At 42.8% G+C, this 19,138-nt stretch overlaps 1 protein-coding gene across 3 annotated transcripts in view; it reads right to left on the bottom strand.

The window, feature by feature from the left end:
- The window catches only part of si:dkey-220k22.1 (multiple epidermal growth factor-like domains protein 9), an 86,123-nt gene that overhangs the window by 3,538 nt on the left and 63,447 nt on the right, over nt 1-19,138 (bottom strand). For all 3 annotated transcript variants that reach the window (XM_020457252.2, XM_020457253.2, XM_031802803.1), the window contains 2 exons: nt 9,244-9,393; nt 25-288 (listed from right to left, as the gene is read on the bottom strand). In XM_020457252.2, the coding sequence (XP_020312841.1) occupies nt 25-288; nt 9,244-9,393 (414 nt within the window). The remainder of the gene's footprint in view (nt 1-24; nt 289-9,243; nt 9,394-19,138) is intronic.

Below are 19,138 nucleotides of genomic sequence, written 5' to 3'. Positions count from 1 at the left end.
TGATTATTATTGAATGATTCTGACCTTTGCAGCTGTGGATGATGGCACTACCCACGTATCCTTCAGCGCAACGCTCGCAGTGTTTCCCCGACGTGTTGTTGACGCAGCTCAGGCAGTGACCCGTCTCAGGGTTGCAGATGCGGGGCGAGGTCCCGGGGTCGGCGTTCCCACTGCAGTTGCAAGGAAGGCAGATGCTGTCCGCATTGTAGAAGCCGCCCCTGCACTGGTCACAGTGGGGCCCCTGGTACTCTGGCTTACACTGGTCACACACAGATTGTCCTCTGGGGTCTGGAAGGAAGATAGAAACATCACAGCAAGGTTCAGTGTGGGGAGTCAAGAAGACCTTCTACCACTAGGTGGTGGTAGCATTCTATGGGATAAACATTTTGGAGCGCTTGACTGTAGCATGGGTTGTGCTTGTATGATAGACAATTGAACACTTCAAACAAGAAAAATAGAAATTATGCTTTACACACCACAATAAGAGCTTTTTTGTGAGAACAAAACGCTAATATTACGACGTCCTTTTATTTATTTTTTGGACGTCAAATCTCTGCACAAAACAACTTTTCTCAGGAAGCATAAGCACAGTGGCAGAGATGTAACATTCCAGTTCTACCAGAAGCATTCAGGAATGTGCAGGGTAAAGTTATATTGACGGGTTTCATTTACTCTCTCTGTGGATAAGAAGTCAACACACAGTACGTCATGGTCTTGCTCAGTTGGTAGAGCATGGCGTTTGCAAAGCCAGGATAGTGGGTTCAGTTCCCAGGACCGTCTATATGTAAACATGGATGCACTCATGACTAAGTCACTTTGGATAAAAGCATCTGCTCAATTACATATATTATTGACAAAGATGCTAGGATACCATCAAGAAGCTGAGTACACTAACTTTCAATGCCAATCCCGTCACACTAAGATAGTGATTTGTCCTCTGCACATACTGTACACCTAGTTGACCAGAAACATCCAATGTCCCTCTGTGGCTACAATAGTATCACCAGATGCATTTTTACAACCAGAAGTACACAGGGCCAAACAGTCTAGAACAAATAATATCAGAAAGAAAGGTGTTGTGTCCATTCTCTCATTCATGCACCTCCTAAATGGTGGAATTGCATGAGCAGCGTGTCCTGTACTATTAAACTGAATCCCCAACATATGACTGACACATTTCTGTTCTACATCGGAGCTCCACAATCTGTGCGGTTGGTTCCACTCTTGCCTTTGTTTCTGTGCCATCTTTACTCCAAATCTAATGAAAAAAGGATTAACAGAAGTCGCTGTTATCCGCCAGAGGCGAGTCATGTTCAAACTAACTGTGAAAACAAACCATAACAAGATTTCCTCAAAATGCATCGTCTTTGTTTTTTTATGCCCTGAATTTTAATCACTAAGCTCAAAATGGATGTGTCGTGGCCCACAAAGTCTAAGGTCTTCAGAGAAAAAACATGCCAGAGAGACTGTGTGCGTACAGTAATCTCGTTCCCAGACACTTCTGCCCACTGAGGGTACTGTAGTTTAATGGCTTTCATTAAGAGTGAGTACTGACTTCAAATGTATTGTCAGATATCAATTAATCGATCAGTCACTTGCTCTCATGGCAACGAGAGGTAATTAAAGAATGCAAAAGCACCATTTCTTCTACTGTTTTACTATTTGAGTTAACTTTACCTTATGATTGTTCAATTGTGAGGAAGATAAACAAAAAGGTGTGAAATTTGCTCTGGTGCAAAGGCTTGGTGAATGGTGACATATAAATCTAAATCTAAGCACTAGAACCCCTCTCTGTACCTTCTCTCACTTTGCCTTCTGCAATGGACTGCCAACAGAATGTAAACCAAGCAGATCAAAGAACCTCGACTCGTCAGATGATTGCCACTCAGGAGGAACACACTTTGAGCTAAACCAATTTCACAGGTAATGTGCAGAGTAACAGGCTAGGAGGATAATGACCATCATCAGTCACAGCAGGGAAATAGAAGGCGGTGACAATTAGTGAAATATTAGAGGGGCTCATTTAAAAGCATTTACTGTTGCAGCAGAGAGGCTGAAAATTAATTTCACACACACGCTTATGCACACAATGACAGGTTAGTGACGCATGCTGGAAGTATTCAGGTTCCTCAGACACTCCTTGAAACCTGTGTGGTACATGCCAGACAATTAAAACCTGTGTGGTGCGTAGGGAGCCTAATGACACTACATTCTCTAGTGAAAAAGTGTCATAGGGCAGAGTGAGAGAGAGACAGAGAGTGAAACGGTTTCCTCTTTTAGCATTGGCCTTTTACCTTTCGCCTAATAAACTTCCAGCCTCAGTGTATTGGGTGAACCAGAGTGTAAAATCATTTGCATTGCAAATGTGATAAATCCTTCATGGGCAATTCATTTGACCTTTGCCACAGGGGGGGTCCCATTTTAAACATACAGAACTGCTGTATTCATGTTGGTCAAAACACAGACTTGTATCTGTCTGCAGAAATTGCCTACAAGGTCATGGCCATAACTAAAGCAAAACTGGAACCTCTGACGCCCCCTTGTCCCACCATACCTTATTTATCTCAGTGTGCAGCTTCCAGTGAACAGCAGAGGGGAAATTGTGTTACCTCAATTTTGACCTTACATCGGTTAGGATAAGCAGAGTAAGGTGTTTTTTACATGACTAATGCCATACTCAGTTTGATATCAAATTATTAATGTGCATGTAAACGTACTCAGTGTTTCATATACACTGGTTGTTAATACTTTTGGGGGATATAGAGTGGCCCTGGAGGGGGAAACAAAGCAGGGGAACCTCTGGTCTGAAAACTACAGGATGACAGGAAGTTGTACTGTTGGTCCGCTCCTGTGTTGTGGATGGAAACAGCAGGGTGGCTGCCAGCTGGACGTGTGGCCCTTAATAAACTCATCTGTCAGCACCACTGACAAGGAACTAACAAACATACAGGAAACACAGCATGCGGAGTCTACCTTTCAAAACGAGGACTCAGGAAAAGCAGGATTAAACTGCCTCTTGAAACCATTGTACATTACATGCATGTACAGTACCATGTTGATCATTTATCTAGTGAATTGTTAAATTATTAACTGAGTACCAGTGTAGAGGCTTCTTCCCAAAAGACATTAAAAGGCCTTCGAGTGGTTAATTAAAACCTCAAAGTGACATATTCATAGATTTGGGTCATGTGTACACAGGATGGCCCAATTTCTGACCCGTTAATGGAGGATGGATCCTTCCCTAGATGGCAAACGCTCACAAAACTACAAGAGTTAGCATTGGTCTGAAATCTATGAGGTTCTGTATGTATTGTATATTGAAATTCAGCATTTAGCAGCATATGAATAAACTAAAAATGTTTTTTTTTTGTTGCAGTTTCCTTCTATCACATCATATTAATGGCTAATGGATTTCCATGGGTCAGGGGTGTTGTGAGGTGACTGATAGAGACCTCAACCCACACGACCCTTATATTATACATCTCCAAGCCTGTTTGCTTGATAGTGTTATACTGTAGCCTAGTCTCTCGTTTACAATTCTCTCAGCTTCTTGGCCAGTGACGCTATGACCAATGCTACCCATGCTAGACAGAGCATGTGAAACGAAACCAAGATCTGGGACACACGAGCGAGGAGGCATGTGGTAGCTAGGGGGCTCCCCCCAGTTTCCTTCACTGCTTAGTGGATGACAAGAATCTCCCCTCCCTCCCCTCTCATCCTTCTCTCCTCCACAGCAAACACATACACTTCAATCTTCTGAGTCAGTGGAGAATGAGATGAGACGTGCCGAAGCACATTTATTTTATTTTTTAAAACATTTTAGTCATTTAGCAGACGCTCTTATCCAGAGCGACTTAAAAGAGCAATTAGGGTTGCCTTGCTCAAGGGCACAGACATATTTTTCACCCAGTTGGCTGAGGGATTCGAACCAGCAACCTTTAAGTTACTGGACCAACGCTATTAAAAGCTAGGATACCTTCCACCCAAAACACGCTCAAGGGGTCAAGCTGTTGCCCCCACTGCACATCCAAAACTAGGGACCAGGTTGTAAGTTTAACAGGAGAAGACATGCTCCTAAACGTGCTGAAGAAGCAGTTATGCATAAGTTAGTTGTAAAAATGTGAACGAGTCATGAAATACCCATCCAATATCGGCATAGCCATATAATTAGATTTTATGATTGGTAGGCGATAAAATGCAATAAAATGCTACATTATCCTTCTTGGATTTACTAACTCAAATAAACAAACATAACACACAGAATTCCATTCAGAATGCTGTTGTCGTATACAGTCAGTGAAGTATTGGATGAATGGATGCAATAATCTCTGGAACAAGCAAAGCAAACTAATTCTAGAAGCTTTAACAAGAGCAGGGTATTTTGTTTCATTTGAAACAGCATAACATTTTATTAAAGAAGATACTAGCCAATTTCATAGTCAGCAGCCAGGCGTTGCTCGGTAGACAAAAGCCCCCCAGGACGCACTGTATCTGATTGACCCTCCATTTGTATGCATTGGACTGCAGGAGCATTTATCCCCATCATCAACTTAGCCAGAGGGGCTTTCACAGCCCTCCCAGTGCATTATCGGGGGTACAGGCATTTTAACACTTGTTGGCATTGCCAGGGCAACCAGTCTCCTCCTCTGTGGTCCCTTCAGTTTGGCTGTCAATTATTCTTACTGTGCATTAAACGCTGTGTGAATGAGTGAATAGTAGTAGTAGTAGTAGTAGTAGTAGTGTGTGTAGTTAAATGACAGACAGACGGGGAGTTGGATCCATCAATAGATACTAAAAGGATTGAATGAAGACTGAACGGTGCTAAAACAGCTGTGACGCTTCCACATCAAGGACAATCTAGGTACATCTAGTATATCGTGCCATTATATAGGTAGAGTATGAAGGACAAGAGTGAATCAATTGCCATTAAAGGTGGAGGTAAGTAATTAAACAATTTGATGGTATACTGTTACATGCAATAACTTTAAAAAGGTCCAATGCAACCGTTTTTATCTCAATGTCAAATCATTTCTGGGTAGCAATTAAGTATCTTACTGTGACTTTAAACTAAAAAAAATAAAAAAATAAACTATTTTTTAAAAATTTTTAATATGTGGATCTTAGCCAATTTCTCAAGCAAGAATTTAGCTAGGACTGTCTGGGAGTGGTCTTACTGGGGAGTGGGAGTGGTCTGACTGGGGAGGGGGAGTGGTCTGACTGGGGAGGGGGAGTGGTCTGACTGGGGAAGGAAAAACTGAAAACTAGCTGTTATTGGCAGAGAGGTTTGGAACTCTCTTTCTTATTGATCTATTAACTAATTTACAGCCTGGTGATGTCACCACGCAGGGCAAGACTTCATCCCACCAAAACAAGCTGAAATTTCAGGTGGTCTTTTCAAACAGCTCTTACACTAAAAGGGCATTATCATCCTTTCCACAATTTCACAGTATTATTTCAAAATCAAGTTTTTGACTGCACCTTGCCTTTAAATATACCAATGTCCCCACCCCCCCCAGTTGCACCCCTGCTTATGAGCACAACCTGTGTTTATTTAATCCACTTTTTATCCCTGTGAAGGTCACTAATTGCCTACTTACCCTGCAGTCCAAACACAGAGCGCTTAATCACTGTGAAATGGCTACTTTTGCAGTCTCTCCTTCACAAGAAGGAAGCATCAGGAGTAATTTCAAGGAGGATAGGATGTATATTGGATGCATTTATCACTGTGATAGATGACTTAAGCCTGCTTGTAAGAGAATCGTTCTGCAGGGCATTGATCCCTATAGAGTGCCATCTCCTTCTAGAGAAAACTACTTTAAATCAGGGATTTGGTGGCAAAGGCTATGGTGGGAAAGGCTATTTGATTGGTAGGTGGTAGATTATGGTGAGAAGATGGCCTGAGATCACCAGACAGAATTTTGCTTTGCTAAATATCAGTCTAGAATAGGTCTTAAAGAGAAGCCATTTTTTAAAAACAGATCAGAAAACACCCGGTCTGATCAGTGTCCTCTAAAGAGCCTTTATCTGAAAAGGTATTATTATTATTAAGTATGTTATGCAGCATGAACAAGAGTGGACCACACAGGGTGGGGGGGGGGGAGAGAGAGAGAGAGAGAGAGAGAGAGAGAGAGAGAGCGAAAGAGAGAGAGAGAGAGAGAGAGCGAGAGAGCGAGAGAGCGAAAGAGAGAGAGAGAGAGAGAGAGAGAGAGAGCGAGAGAGCGAGAGAGCGAAAGAGAGAGAGAGCGAAAGAGAGAGAGAGCGAGAGAGCGAAAGAGAGAGAGAGCGAGAGAGCGAGAGAGCGAGAGAGCGAGAGAGAGAGAGAGAGAGAGAGAGAGAGAGAGAGAGAGAGAGAGAGAGAGAGAGAGGGGGGGGAGAAATTATAAAATATACACAGACCACAAATTCCAATTGGCTATACTTAAACACAAACATCATCCTCAGTTCTGGAACCAAGGACTGATCATTCCAATCCACAAAAGTGAAGACAAATTTGACCCCAATACCTACCATGGGATATGAGTCAACAGCAACCTTGGGAATATCCTCTACATCATCATTAGCAACAGACTTGTGCATTTCCTCAGTGAAAACAATGTACTGAGAAAATGTCAAAAGTATGTGGAGGTCAGGGTTCTGTGCAGGCCAGTCAAGATTTCCCTTCACTGGAACTAAGGGGGATAGCCCAAACCATTATTCATTCCTCTTCCACCAAACTTTACAGTTGACACTGCATTCGGGGAGGTAGTGTTCTCGTGGCATCCGCCTAACACAGATTCGGCAGTCGGACTGCCAGACGGTGAAGCATAATTCATCACTCCAGAGAATGCGTTTCCACTGCTCCAATGGCAGCGAGTCCAATGGCGGCGAGCTTTATACCACTCCAGCCATTGCTTGGCAATGCGCATGGTGATCTTAGGCTTGTGTGCGGCTGCTCTGCATTGGAAACCCATTTCATGAAGCTCCTAACGTTGCTTCCAGGGGCATTTTCGTAGTGAGTGTGTGCTTCAGCACTTGGCGGTCCCGTTCTGTGAGCTTGTGTGGCCTACCACTTCGTAGCTGAGCAGTTACAGCTCTAGCTTGGCAAACATTTGATGAACTGACTTGTTGAAAAGGTGGCATCCTATGACTGTGCCACGTTGAAAGTCACTTAGCTCTTCAGTAAGGCCATTCTACTGCCAATGTTTGTCTATGGAGACTGTATGGCTGTGTGCTTGATTTTATACACCTGTCAGCAACGTTGTGGCTGAAATAACCGAATCCACTAATTTGAAGGGGTGTCCACATACTTTTGTATTTATAGTGTATCAATGAATTGGCGAGGGCACTAGAACAGCATGCAGCACCCGGCCTCAACCTACTAGAATCTGAAGTCAAACGTCTTCTGTTTGCTGATGATCTGGTGCTTGGTCTGCAACTAAGGAGGGCCTACACCAGCACTTAGATATTCTGCACAGATTCTGCCAGACCTGGGCCCTGACAGGAGATCTCAGTAAGACAAAAATAATGGTGTTCCAAAAAAAGGTCCAGTTTCCAGGACCACAAATACAAATTGCATCTAGACACCGTTGCCCTAGAGCATACAAAAAACTATACATACCTCGGCCTAAACATCAGCACCACAGGTAACTTCCACAAAGCTGTGAACGATCTGAGAGACAAGGCAAGAAGGGCCTTCTACGTCAACAAATGGAAAATAAAATTTGACATCCCAATTAGGATCTGGCTATAAATACTTGAATCAGTTATAGAACCCATTGACCTTTATGGTTGTGATGTTTGGGGTCCGCTCACCAACCAAGAATTAACACAAATATGACAAACACCAAATTGAGACTACATGCAGTATTCTGTAACAACATCCTCCATGTACAATGTAAAACACCAAATCATGCATGCAGAGCAGAATTAGGCCGATACCCGCTAATTATCAAAATCCAGAAAAAAGTTGTTCCAATTTTACATCCACCTAAAAGGAAGCGATTCCCAAACCTTCCATAACAAAGCCATAACCTACAGAGAGATGAACCTGGAGAAGAGTCCCCTAAGCAATCTGGTCCTGGGGCTCTGTTCACAAACACAAACAGACCCCACAGAGCCCTAGTACAGCAACACATTGGAATTAACCAAAAACACTGAGCCAACTGGAATGCTATTTGGCCCTAAACAGAGTACACAGTGGCAGAATACCTGAACACTGTGACTGACCCAAAATTAAGGAAGGCTTTGACTATATTTAGAGACTCTGTGAGCCTTGCTATTGAGAAAGGCCGTTGAAGGCAGACCTGGCTCTCAACAGAAGACAGGATATGTTCACATTGCCCACAAAATGAGGTGGAAACTGAGCTGTACTTCCTAACCTCCTGCGAAATGTATGACCATATTAGCAACACTTATTACCCTCAGATTACACAGACCCACAATTTTGATAAACTCACAGATCTATTAGGTGAAATACCACAGCAGCAAGATTTGTGACCTGTTGCCACAAGAAAAGGGCAACCAGTGAAGAACAAACCCCATTGTAAATACAACCCATATTTATGTTTATTTATTGTCCCTTTTGTACTTTAACTATTTACACATCGTTACAACACTGTACATAGCCATAATATGACATTTGAAACGTCTCTATTCCTTTGAAAGTGTAATGTTTACTGTTAATTTCTGATTGTTTATTTCACTTTTGTTTATTATCTATTAAAAATAATAATAAAGCCTGTTGAATTGAAATGAGAGGGGGGGTGATAGAGGGAGGGGAGAGCAGGTGAGAGAGAGAAGGTGAGAGAGAGATCTCCACTGAGCTGACTGCACTGACAGACAACAAGCTATTACAACCGGGGCTATTACAACACTTGCGAACATGATGAAACATTGAACATTTTGAAATTGTTCTCATAGATGTGGTTTGTTAACAAATCTCAATAGGAAACAGAAAATGGACTAAGAGGAGGATAGAACATTGGTCCTTTACTGAATCCTAAACCTTCTCTAGTCAAAAGGATCTAAACTCTGCTGTTTGTTAGTACAAGATGTCTGTCGAAATGTATAATGGCTGCTTCTTGGCAGCTACTATTACATAATTAAGCCAGTTAGTCAGTCTTGTAAACCAAAACAAATGTAGGGGCACTTCCCGCTTTGGCCTCCCTGCCTCCTGCCCACAAAGGGGAGAGACACAGCCAGCCAGAGTTGTCAGAGTTATTAAATGAGGTGATGGTCAGTGGCGCAGTAGATTCGGAGACTCACCAAGGTGGCAGCTGCCAGAAGAGGTGACGCTGGAGCAGGGGCAGGGGACGCAGACTTCAGTAAGGGCAGCGCTGGGCCTCCGGTAGAAATTATACTTGCATTCCTCACAGCCGGGTCCTTTGGTGTTCCCTTGGCAGTTCAAGCAGATGCCTGAGAGAAAAAGAGGAGGGACAAGGGGTTAAGTAAACAGTTGACTGTGCTGTCACAGTGTTGAGCGACTGAGGTAGAGTCACAACGGTAGAAGGGCGGAAGTGGCGCTAGTGCGCAGGGCAGTGGAGAGTGAGTTTCTGACTGAGTTGGAAAAAGACAGGCAGAGGGCTGTAAAAAAACTCAGCCGGGTAACTGGAAGTGCAAAAGAGTTCATGTGACTGCAAAGCTCAGAGTACCAGGAAGTGACTCTATAGGGGGAGGAACAGTGTTCAAACTGTGTATGCTTTATAGGGCTGATCCCATTTAGTAAACTGGTCGATTGTTTGGTCAAGAGGCTTTAAATAAAATTCTAAAAATAAAATAAAATAAAATGGTGCAGTTGTAAATATATCATAGCACAAGAGACACCTGTTTGATTTGCGCCTGTCTCAGTGGACTAATCCATTGAGGAGGCTGCGGGGATGACACAGTTCAAGAATAATGGCAGTGTGGCTCAGATGCAGAAGGGACTTCTCCCTCCAGAATGCGCTCTCTCCCGCCATTTCCTGTGTATTCATTGTTTCATAACTTCATTGTGTGCATGGTTTGCTGTGTCTATCAATTCCCCATAACATATATCACCAGTAGTAGCCTACATTTACTGTTAATTCCAATCATTTCTAATCTGCAATGTTTGTTTGGATACAATAATTTGTTAATGCATTCAATGTATTATTATTATTACAGTTGTTTACCGTTGTCATTGTCAGAGTGGACATTATGTTTGCAGAACTCACAACCCATACAGTTGTTTACCGTTGTCATTGTCAGAGTGGACATTATGTTTGCAGAACTCACAACCCATACAGTTGTTTACCGTTGTCATTGTCAGAGTGGACATTATGTTTGCAGAACTCACAACCCATACAGTTGTTTACCGTTGTCATTGTCAGAGTGGACATTATGTTTGCAGAACTCACAACCCATACAGTTGTTACCGTTGTCATTGTCAGAGTGGACATTATGTTTGCAGAACTCACAACCCATACAGTTGTTTACCGTTGTCATTGTCAGAGTGGACATTATGTTTGCAGAACTCACAACCCATACAGTTGTTTACCGTTGTCATTGTCAGAGTGGACATTATGTTTGCAGAACTCACAACCCATACAGTTGTTTACCGTTGTCATTGTCAGAGTGGACATTATGTTTGCAGAACTCACAACCCATACAGTTGTTTACCGTTGTCATTGTCAGAGTGGACATTATGTTTGCAGAACTCACAACCCATACAGTTGTTTACCGTTGTCATTGTCAGAGTGGACATTATGTTTGCAGAACTCACAACCCATACAGTTGTTTACCGTTGTCATTGTCAGAGTGGACATTATGTTTGCAGAACTCACAACCCATACAGTTGTTTACCGTTGTCATTGTCAGAGTGGACATTATGTTTGCAGAACTCACAACCCATACAGTTGTTTACCGTTGTCATTGTCAGAGTGGACATTATGTTTGCAGAACTCACAACCCATACAGTTGTTTACCGTTGTCATTGTCAGAGTGGACATTATGTTTGCAGAACTCACAACCCATACAGTTGTTTACCGTTGTCATTGTCAGAGTGGACATTATGTTTGCAGAACTCACAACCCATACAGTTGTTACCGTTGTCATTGTCAGAGTGGACATTATGTTTGCAGAACTCACAACCCATACAGTTGTTTACCATTGTCATTGTCAGAGTGGACATTATGTTTGCAGAACTCACAACCCATACAGTTGTTTACCGTTGTCATTGTCAGAGTGGACATTATGTTTGCAGAACTCACAACCCATACAGTTGTTACCGTTGTCATTGTCAGAGTGGACATTATGTTTGCAGAACTCACAACCCATACAGTTGTTACCGTTGTCATTGTCAGAGTGGACATTATGTTTGCAGAACTCACAACCCATACAGTTGTTACCGTTGTCATTGTCAGAGTGGACATTATGTTTGCAGAACTCACAACCCATACAGTTGTTTACCGTTGTCATTGTCAGAGTGGACATTATGTTTGCAGAACTCACAACTCATACAGTTGTTTACCGTTGTCATTGTCAGAGTGGACATTATGTTTGCAGAACTCACAACCCATACAGTTGTTTACCGTTGTCATTGTCAGAGTGGACATTATGTTTGCAGAACTCACAACCCATACAGTTGTTTACCGTTGTCATTGTCAGAGTGGACATTATGTTTGCAGAACTCACAACCCATACAGTTGTTACCGTTGTCATTGTCAGAGTGGACATTATGTTTGCAGAACTCACAACCCATACAGTTGTTTACCATTGTCATTGTCAGAGTGGACATTATGTTTGCAGAACTCACAACCCATACAGTTGTTTACCGTTGTCATTGTCAGAGTGGACATTATGTTTGCAGAACTCACAACCCATACAGTTGTTTACCGTTGTCATTGTCAGAGTGGACATTATGTTTGCAGAACTCACAACCCATGCAGTTGTTTACCGTTGTCATTGTCAGAGTGGACATTATGTTTGCAGAACTCACAACCCATACAGTTGTTACCGTTGTCATTGTCAGAGTGGACATTATGTTTGCAGAACTCACAACCCATACAGTTGTTACCGTTGTCATTGTCAGAGTGGACATTATGTTTGCAGAACTCACAACCCATACAGTTGTTACCGTTGTCATTGTCAGAGTGGACATTATGTTTGCAGAACTCACAACCCATACAGTTGTTTACCGTTGTCATTGTCAGAGTGGACATTATGTTTGCAGAACTCACAACCCATACAGTTGTTTACCGTTGTCATTGTCAGAGTGGACATTATGTTTGCAGAACTCACAACCCATACAGTTGTTTACCGTTGTCATTGTCAGAGTGGACATTATGTTTGCAGAACTCACAACCCATACAGTTGTTTACCGTTGTCATTGTCAGAGTGGACATTATGTTTGCAGAACTCACAACCCATACAGTTGTTACCGTTGTCATTGTCAGAGTGGACATTATGTTTGCAGAACTCACAACCCATACAGTTGTTTACCATTGTCATTGTCAGAGTGGACATTATGTTTGCAGAACTCACAACCCATACAGTTGTTTACCGTTGTCATTGTCAGAGTGGACATTATGTTTGCAGAACTCACAACCCATACAGTTGTTACCGTTGTCATTGTCAGAGTGGACATTATGTTTGCAGAACTCACAACCCATACAGTTGTTTACCGTTGTCATTGTCAGAGTGGACATTATGTTTGCAGAACTCACAACCCATACAGTTGTTTACCGTTGTCATTGTCAGAGTGGACATTATGTTTGCAGAACTCACAACCCATACAGTTGTTTACCGTTGTCATTGTCAGAGTGGACATTATGTTTGCAGAACTCACAACCCATACAGTTGTTTACCGTTGTCATTGTCAGAGTGGACATTATGTTTGCAGAACTCACAACCCATACAGTTGTTTACCGTTGTCATTGTCAGAGTGGACATTATGTTTGCAGAACTCACAACCCATGCTACTCAAGTTTTTTTTAATGTCATTCCATTTACAAGTCGTCAATTTATTAATGGTCTTTTGTTTGAAATGCTCCTGTCAATGTTGAGTAAGGACTCACACCTGATTAAGCATAGATGTAGGACTAGTATACCTGGCCTGCGCGCAAATGTAGGCCTATACATGTGCTGATTTGGGGTTGTCTGATAGTATTTGCGATTGTCTTAACTTACCACCAATAATAAACTGTGGAGCTTCTCAAAGAAAGGTTTTCTTCACCTCAAAGAGCAAGTAAACAAAGTCTGTTTTTAGAATCAATTGAGAATGTCAATAGTTCCTCAAAGTATTTAAAACATGTTTCCAGCTCTCTCCCTTTCTATAACCACTCAGCATGAAAGGGCAAAATGTAATGCTCTGATCCAGTGGAAACATCATAAAATACCTGATTACTTCTTATCCCTTGCATAAATAGCCTACAGTTGTCTATCCAAAAGCTCACTGGTGCAGGAAACTCTTCAGGGCCCAGAATATTTTATACAATGTTGCAAGTTTGCTCATGCTAGTCTCTGGCCACCTAGTTGATACAATGTTTCAAGTTCATTGCAGACAGGCCATGGGTAGCCAATGTGATTGATAGGATATTTATTTTTATCAGGACATTTTCTACCTGCAGGCTGCAATGTTTATTTGTTGGCTTTATGTAGGCTATTTTCACATAGTTGGCAATCGCAATAAAAGTGACTTTTAGATTTGTATATTTTCATTTAGATAGAATGTAGATTAACCACAGAAAATGATTGAGATACAAAGACTATTATACATTTAATGAAACTGTTCTGTGAAAAGTTGCATATGAAAATCATAACTGGCATGCAGAAGGGTAGAAATGTTAAGCTAAATTGGCAATCCAAATGGAAAAGGTTGTTGACTGCTGGTGTAGCCTATTACCAGCAACTTCAAGATCTTAATCTCTGATTTCCTCAAGTAATTTGTGGGTCTTAATTATTTAATCAAACAGTGTGGTTATTAAAGCATCAGAAAAGTTCAGAAGCCTACATATAGTTGATTTCATTAAAAACACCTAGGGTGTGTCTATATATGGAAAAATACGTTTTAATTTTGACCAATCGATTTGTTGAAAGAAAAGACACGGGGACAGCCCTAGTGCTTTCATTAGGATCCCAACAGGAGAACTTCTATAACTTCTGTTACATACAGTCTGAACATAAACTAGCCTACAGAATATGGCAAGTATAGGCAGTACTGAGTAACAAGAATTTCCCACAAAGTAACAGTCATTTTCAAGGTGAAATCGAATTTCTTAGGAAAAACTGGATTTTTACATACTTTCCCCCCTTCATAAGAGACGGTGAATTAATAAGTGAACCTAATCAAATTAACATAATCACTTAGTGATGAGCTGTTGAAACATGCCCGCCCTGCTATTGGCCTGATATTTCCCTCACAGGCATTCCACTACAACTCAAATCTAAATTTGATCTATTGTTTAGTTCTAAGGACCCCATTAAACTTAAACTGTAAAATTACATTATCTGCTAGAAGCAAGAAAGCATCTCAACTACGAGGAGCAAGTATCATACTAAATTAGCATTGTTAGCAGTAGCGGGTTTAGGTTACTCACCACGCCGACGACAGTTCAGTGCTTAAGCACCTTTTTCACCATGACAAATCCCTCTGCTAATATATATCTATTAAACACCTGATTGCTTCGTGACAGTTGGCCTTATCTGACTGACCTAATTGTGGACAGGATGACTTCATTGTAGACCGGTATATTGATTTGGACAAAGGCTTGGCAACAGCCACTGATTGAGGCATCTCAATCAAGCCACTGCTTTCAGCATAGGGCTAAGCCTCACAGCAGTGGCTGGTGAGGTGGTAGGATTACAATTTTCTGTTGCTCTTGAAAGTGAATGAATGCCAATACAAAAACCCACATCAGTTGAAGTCGTAAAGCTGACCAGCTGGCTCTGAAAAAGTTTTGCTCTTTGGGCCCTATGGACCCCCTAAACCAATAGCAGTTGTTTTTAGTGTCAGACTTTGCTGTTAGTTTACTCAGTTGAGCTCTGTATATATCAGAACATTTTATTTCACCTGGTGTGCCAGGGGACAGGGTTTGCATGTGAGGGACTTATTAATTGGTTCCATTGCAACATGCAAGCTCAATCAAGCACCACTGAAGTAGACTACATATACAAAAGTATGTGGACATGCCTTCAAATTAGCAGATTTGGCTATTTCAGTCAAACCTGTTGCTGACAGTTGCAAAAAAAAAAAAAGTATAATAAAAAATTCGAGCACACAGCCATGCAATCTCCATAGACAAACATTGACAGTAGAATGTCCTTACCGGAGAGCTCAGTGACTTTCAACATGGCACCGTCATAGGATGCCACCTTTCCAACAAGTTAGTTTGTCAAATTTCTGCCCTGCTAGAGCTGCCCTGGTCAACTGTAAGTGCTGTTATTGTGAAGTGGAAACGTCTTGGAGCAACAACGGCTCAGCCGTGAAGTGGTATGCCATACAAGCTCCCAGAACGGGACCACCGAGTGCTGAAGCGCATAGAACATAAAAATGGTCGGTCCTCGGCTGCAACATTCACTAGAGTTCCAAACTGCTTCCGGAAGCAATGTCAGCACAAGAGCTTCATGTAATGGGTTTCCATGGAAGAGCAGCCGCAGGCAAGCCTAAGATCACCATGCGCATCGCCAAGAGACGGCTGGAGTGGTGTAAAGCTCGCCGCCATTGGACTCTAAAGCAGTGGAAACGCGTTCCCTGGAGTGATGAATCACACTTCATCTGGCAGTCAGACAGGAGAACACTACATGGCCAAATGCATAGTGCCACCTGTAAAGTTTGGTGGATGAGGAATAATGGTCTGGGGTTGTTTTTCATGGTTTGGGCTAGGACCCTTAATTCCAGTGGAGGGAAATCTTAACGCTACAGCATACAATTACTTTTGAGAAGATTCTGTGCTTCCAACTTTGTGGAAACAGTTTGGGGAAGGTCCTTTCCGAGTTCAGCATGACAATGCCCCCATGCACAAAGTGAGGTCCATACAAAAATGGTTTGTCGAGATCGGTGTGGAAGAACTTGACTGGCCGGCACAGAGCCCTGACCTCAACATCATTGAAACCTTTGGGATGAATTGGAACACGGACTGCAAGCCAGGCTTAATCACTCAAAATCAGTGCACAACCTTACTAATGCTCTTCTGGCTGAATGGAAGCAAGCCCCGCAGCAATATTCCAACATCTAGCGGAAAGCCTTCCCAGAAGAGTGGAGGCTGTTATAGCAGCAAAAGGGGGACCAACTCCATATTAATGCCCAGGATTTTGGAATGAGATGTCCGACGAGCACGTGGTCCACATCCTTTTGGTCATGTAGTGTATTTGAAATTATTTCAAATAAACTCAGCAAAAAAGAAACGTCCCTTTTTTAGGACCCTGTCTTTCAAAGATAATTCGTAAAAATTGAAATAACTTCACAGATCTTCATTGTAAAGGGTTTAAAATCTGTTTCCCATGCCTGTTCAATGAACCATAAACAATGAATGAACATGCACCTGTGGAACGGTCGTTCAGACACTAACAGCTTACAGACTATAGGCAATTAAGGTCACAGTTATGAAAACTTAGGACACTAAAGAGGCATTTCTACTGACTCTAAAAAATAAAGAAAGAAAGATGCCCAGGGTCCCTGTTCATCTGCGTGAACGTGCCTTAGGCATGCTGTAAGGAGGCATGCGGACTGCAGATGTGGCCAGGGCAATAAATTGCAAAGTCCGTACAGCGCTACAGGGAGTCAGGACGGACAGCTGATCGTCCTCACAGTGGCAGACCAAGTGTAACAACACCTGCACAGGATCGGTACATCCGAACATCACACCTGGTACAGGATGGCAACAACAACTGCCCAAGTTATACATGGAAAGCACAATCCCTCCATCAGTGCTCAGACTGTCCACAATAGGCGAACCCACCGCCGTTGGACCAGACAGGACTGTCAAAAAGTGCTCTTCACTGACGAGTCGCATTTTTGTCTCACCAGGGGTGATGGTCTATCGTCGAAGGAATGAGCGTTACACCGAGGCATGTACTCTGGAGCGGGATAGATTTGGAGGTGGAGGGTCCGTCATGGTCTGGGGCAATGTGTCACAGCATCATCGGACTGAGCTTGTTGTCATTGCAGGCAATCTCAACGCTGTGCGTTACAGGGAAGACATCCTCCTCCCTCATGTGGTACCCTTCCTGCAGGCTCATCCTGACATGACCCTCCAGCATGACAATGCCACCAGCCATACTGCTCGCTCTGTGCATGATTTCCTGCAAGACAGGAATGTCAGTGTTCTGCCATGGCCAGCGAAGAGCCCGGATCTCAATTCCATTGAGCACGTCTAGGACCTGTTGGATCGGAGGGTGAGGGCTAGGGCCATTCCCCCCAGAAATGTCTGGGAACTTGCAGGTGCCTTGGTGGAAGAGTGGTGTAACATCTCACAGCAAGAACTGGAAAATCTGGTTCACTCCATGAGTAGGAGATGCACTGCAGTACTTAATGCAGCTGGTGGCCACACCAGATACTGACTGTTACTTTTGATTTTGACCCCCCCCCCTTTGTTCAGGGACACATTATTCCATTTCTGTTAGTGACATGTCTATGGAACTTGTTCAGTTTATGTCTCAGTTGTTGAATATTGTTATGTTCATACAAATATTTACACATATTACGTTTCCTGAAAATAAACGCAGTTGACAGTGAGAGGATGTTTCTTTTTTTGCAGAGTTTAGTAGTTGAACCCACATCTGGTATTTTGGCTTACATAGTAGGACTAACTATGCCGATGTCATTGCATGTGGTGATGGGGACCACAGGTTATAGTTGTGGTATATTTAAAGTACAGTAGTGGGAGTACATTATACCGCTGTGCAACCTCCTTCCCTGGTCCCCTACCTCACATTGAGGCTGTAGTTTCACTCAATTCTCTTCGACGACTCCCACTGGTCTCAAAAATAAGGTTTAGACCATATTAAATAGCACTTATCAGATATTGCGTTGCTTCCCTCAAGATGGTTTTGAATCTGTTTTTAATGTATATGTCTTGTACACACAGGTGGTGTTTTAATATTTTTAGTCCATAAATTGTTAAGAATAACATTATATTACTATTATTATCGCAGTGTCTTGTTCACATCTGCCCACCTGTCATTCTGATATTGTCCTCCATGGTAGGCTCTAACTGGTAGCATCAGTCGGGTGGCAGGTAGCCTAGTGATCAATGAGTTGAGCCAGCAACCGGAGGTTTGCCAGTTCAAATCCCTCTGGCAACCAGAGGTGAGCTGGCAACCAGAGGGTTTCTGGTATCAAATCCTAGATGCCATTGCCTGCCATTGTGTCATTGAGCAAGGCACTTAACCCCCCACAACAGCCTCCAACAACTCTCAAAAAACCTGTATGTGTTTGTATGTGTGCCTTTTGGAAGGGTTGAATTACAAGCGGAAGTCAAATTACAGTTTGACCTTGAGTGCAATTGACCAATAAAGTGATCTTAAAATCAGTAGGTTTATACAATGGCAAACCAGTCTGAGATTTTGTTTGATCATGGCAAGAAAATGCCTGTGTAAATACCGCAATGGAGGTTCGATTGCTTTGAGCTTTCAGTCTTGACAATTTTTCTTATACATTGGCCTCGAACTGCTTCTCCGTTGTAGCAGCACACCAGATGAAGAGCACATTTCCCCGACAGTCTGACACACAAAGAGACATAATGGTATGAGCTTAGGAGGCACTAGGCAAGGGTGTCTTTTATTCCAATCCGTCTTTGAAGGCAAGGATCAAAGGGGCTGTGTCTACCAAGATAAACCCCCTTGTAAGACACCTCCGCTGGGGATTTTCCTACACAAGGCCCCCTGGCATCCCCTGGGACCCAGAACAAAGATGGTCTCCTGTTCATGTCCTGTATTCAAAGATGGTGACTGCCCTAGGCCCACTGAGGCAACCAGCTCTCCGGAGAGTTCTGCTATTCTGACCTGTGCTCAGAAGGCCTGATGTGTTTGTACTATATAGCCAACTCCCATGGCATCAGATCTGGGACCAGGCTAGAGGTCATAGGTGATCTGAGAGTGAGAAAGATGAGTAACTGGACCGTACAGTACACACCCTATTCTAAGGCTGGGGCGGCAAGCAGTCGAAATTCTGGTGAGAGGAGGAGTCCCTCCCTTCTTACTCCCT

This window comes from Oncorhynchus kisutch, linkage group LG23, assembly GCF_002021735.2.
Source record: "Oncorhynchus kisutch isolate 150728-3 linkage group LG23, Okis_V2, whole genome shotgun sequence".
Classification (NCBI taxonomy): domain Eukaryota; kingdom Metazoa; phylum Chordata; class Actinopteri; order Salmoniformes; family Salmonidae; genus Oncorhynchus; species Oncorhynchus kisutch.
Note: the sequence above shows the minus strand (reverse complement) of the source record. Positions and strands in the feature narration are given on the sequence as shown.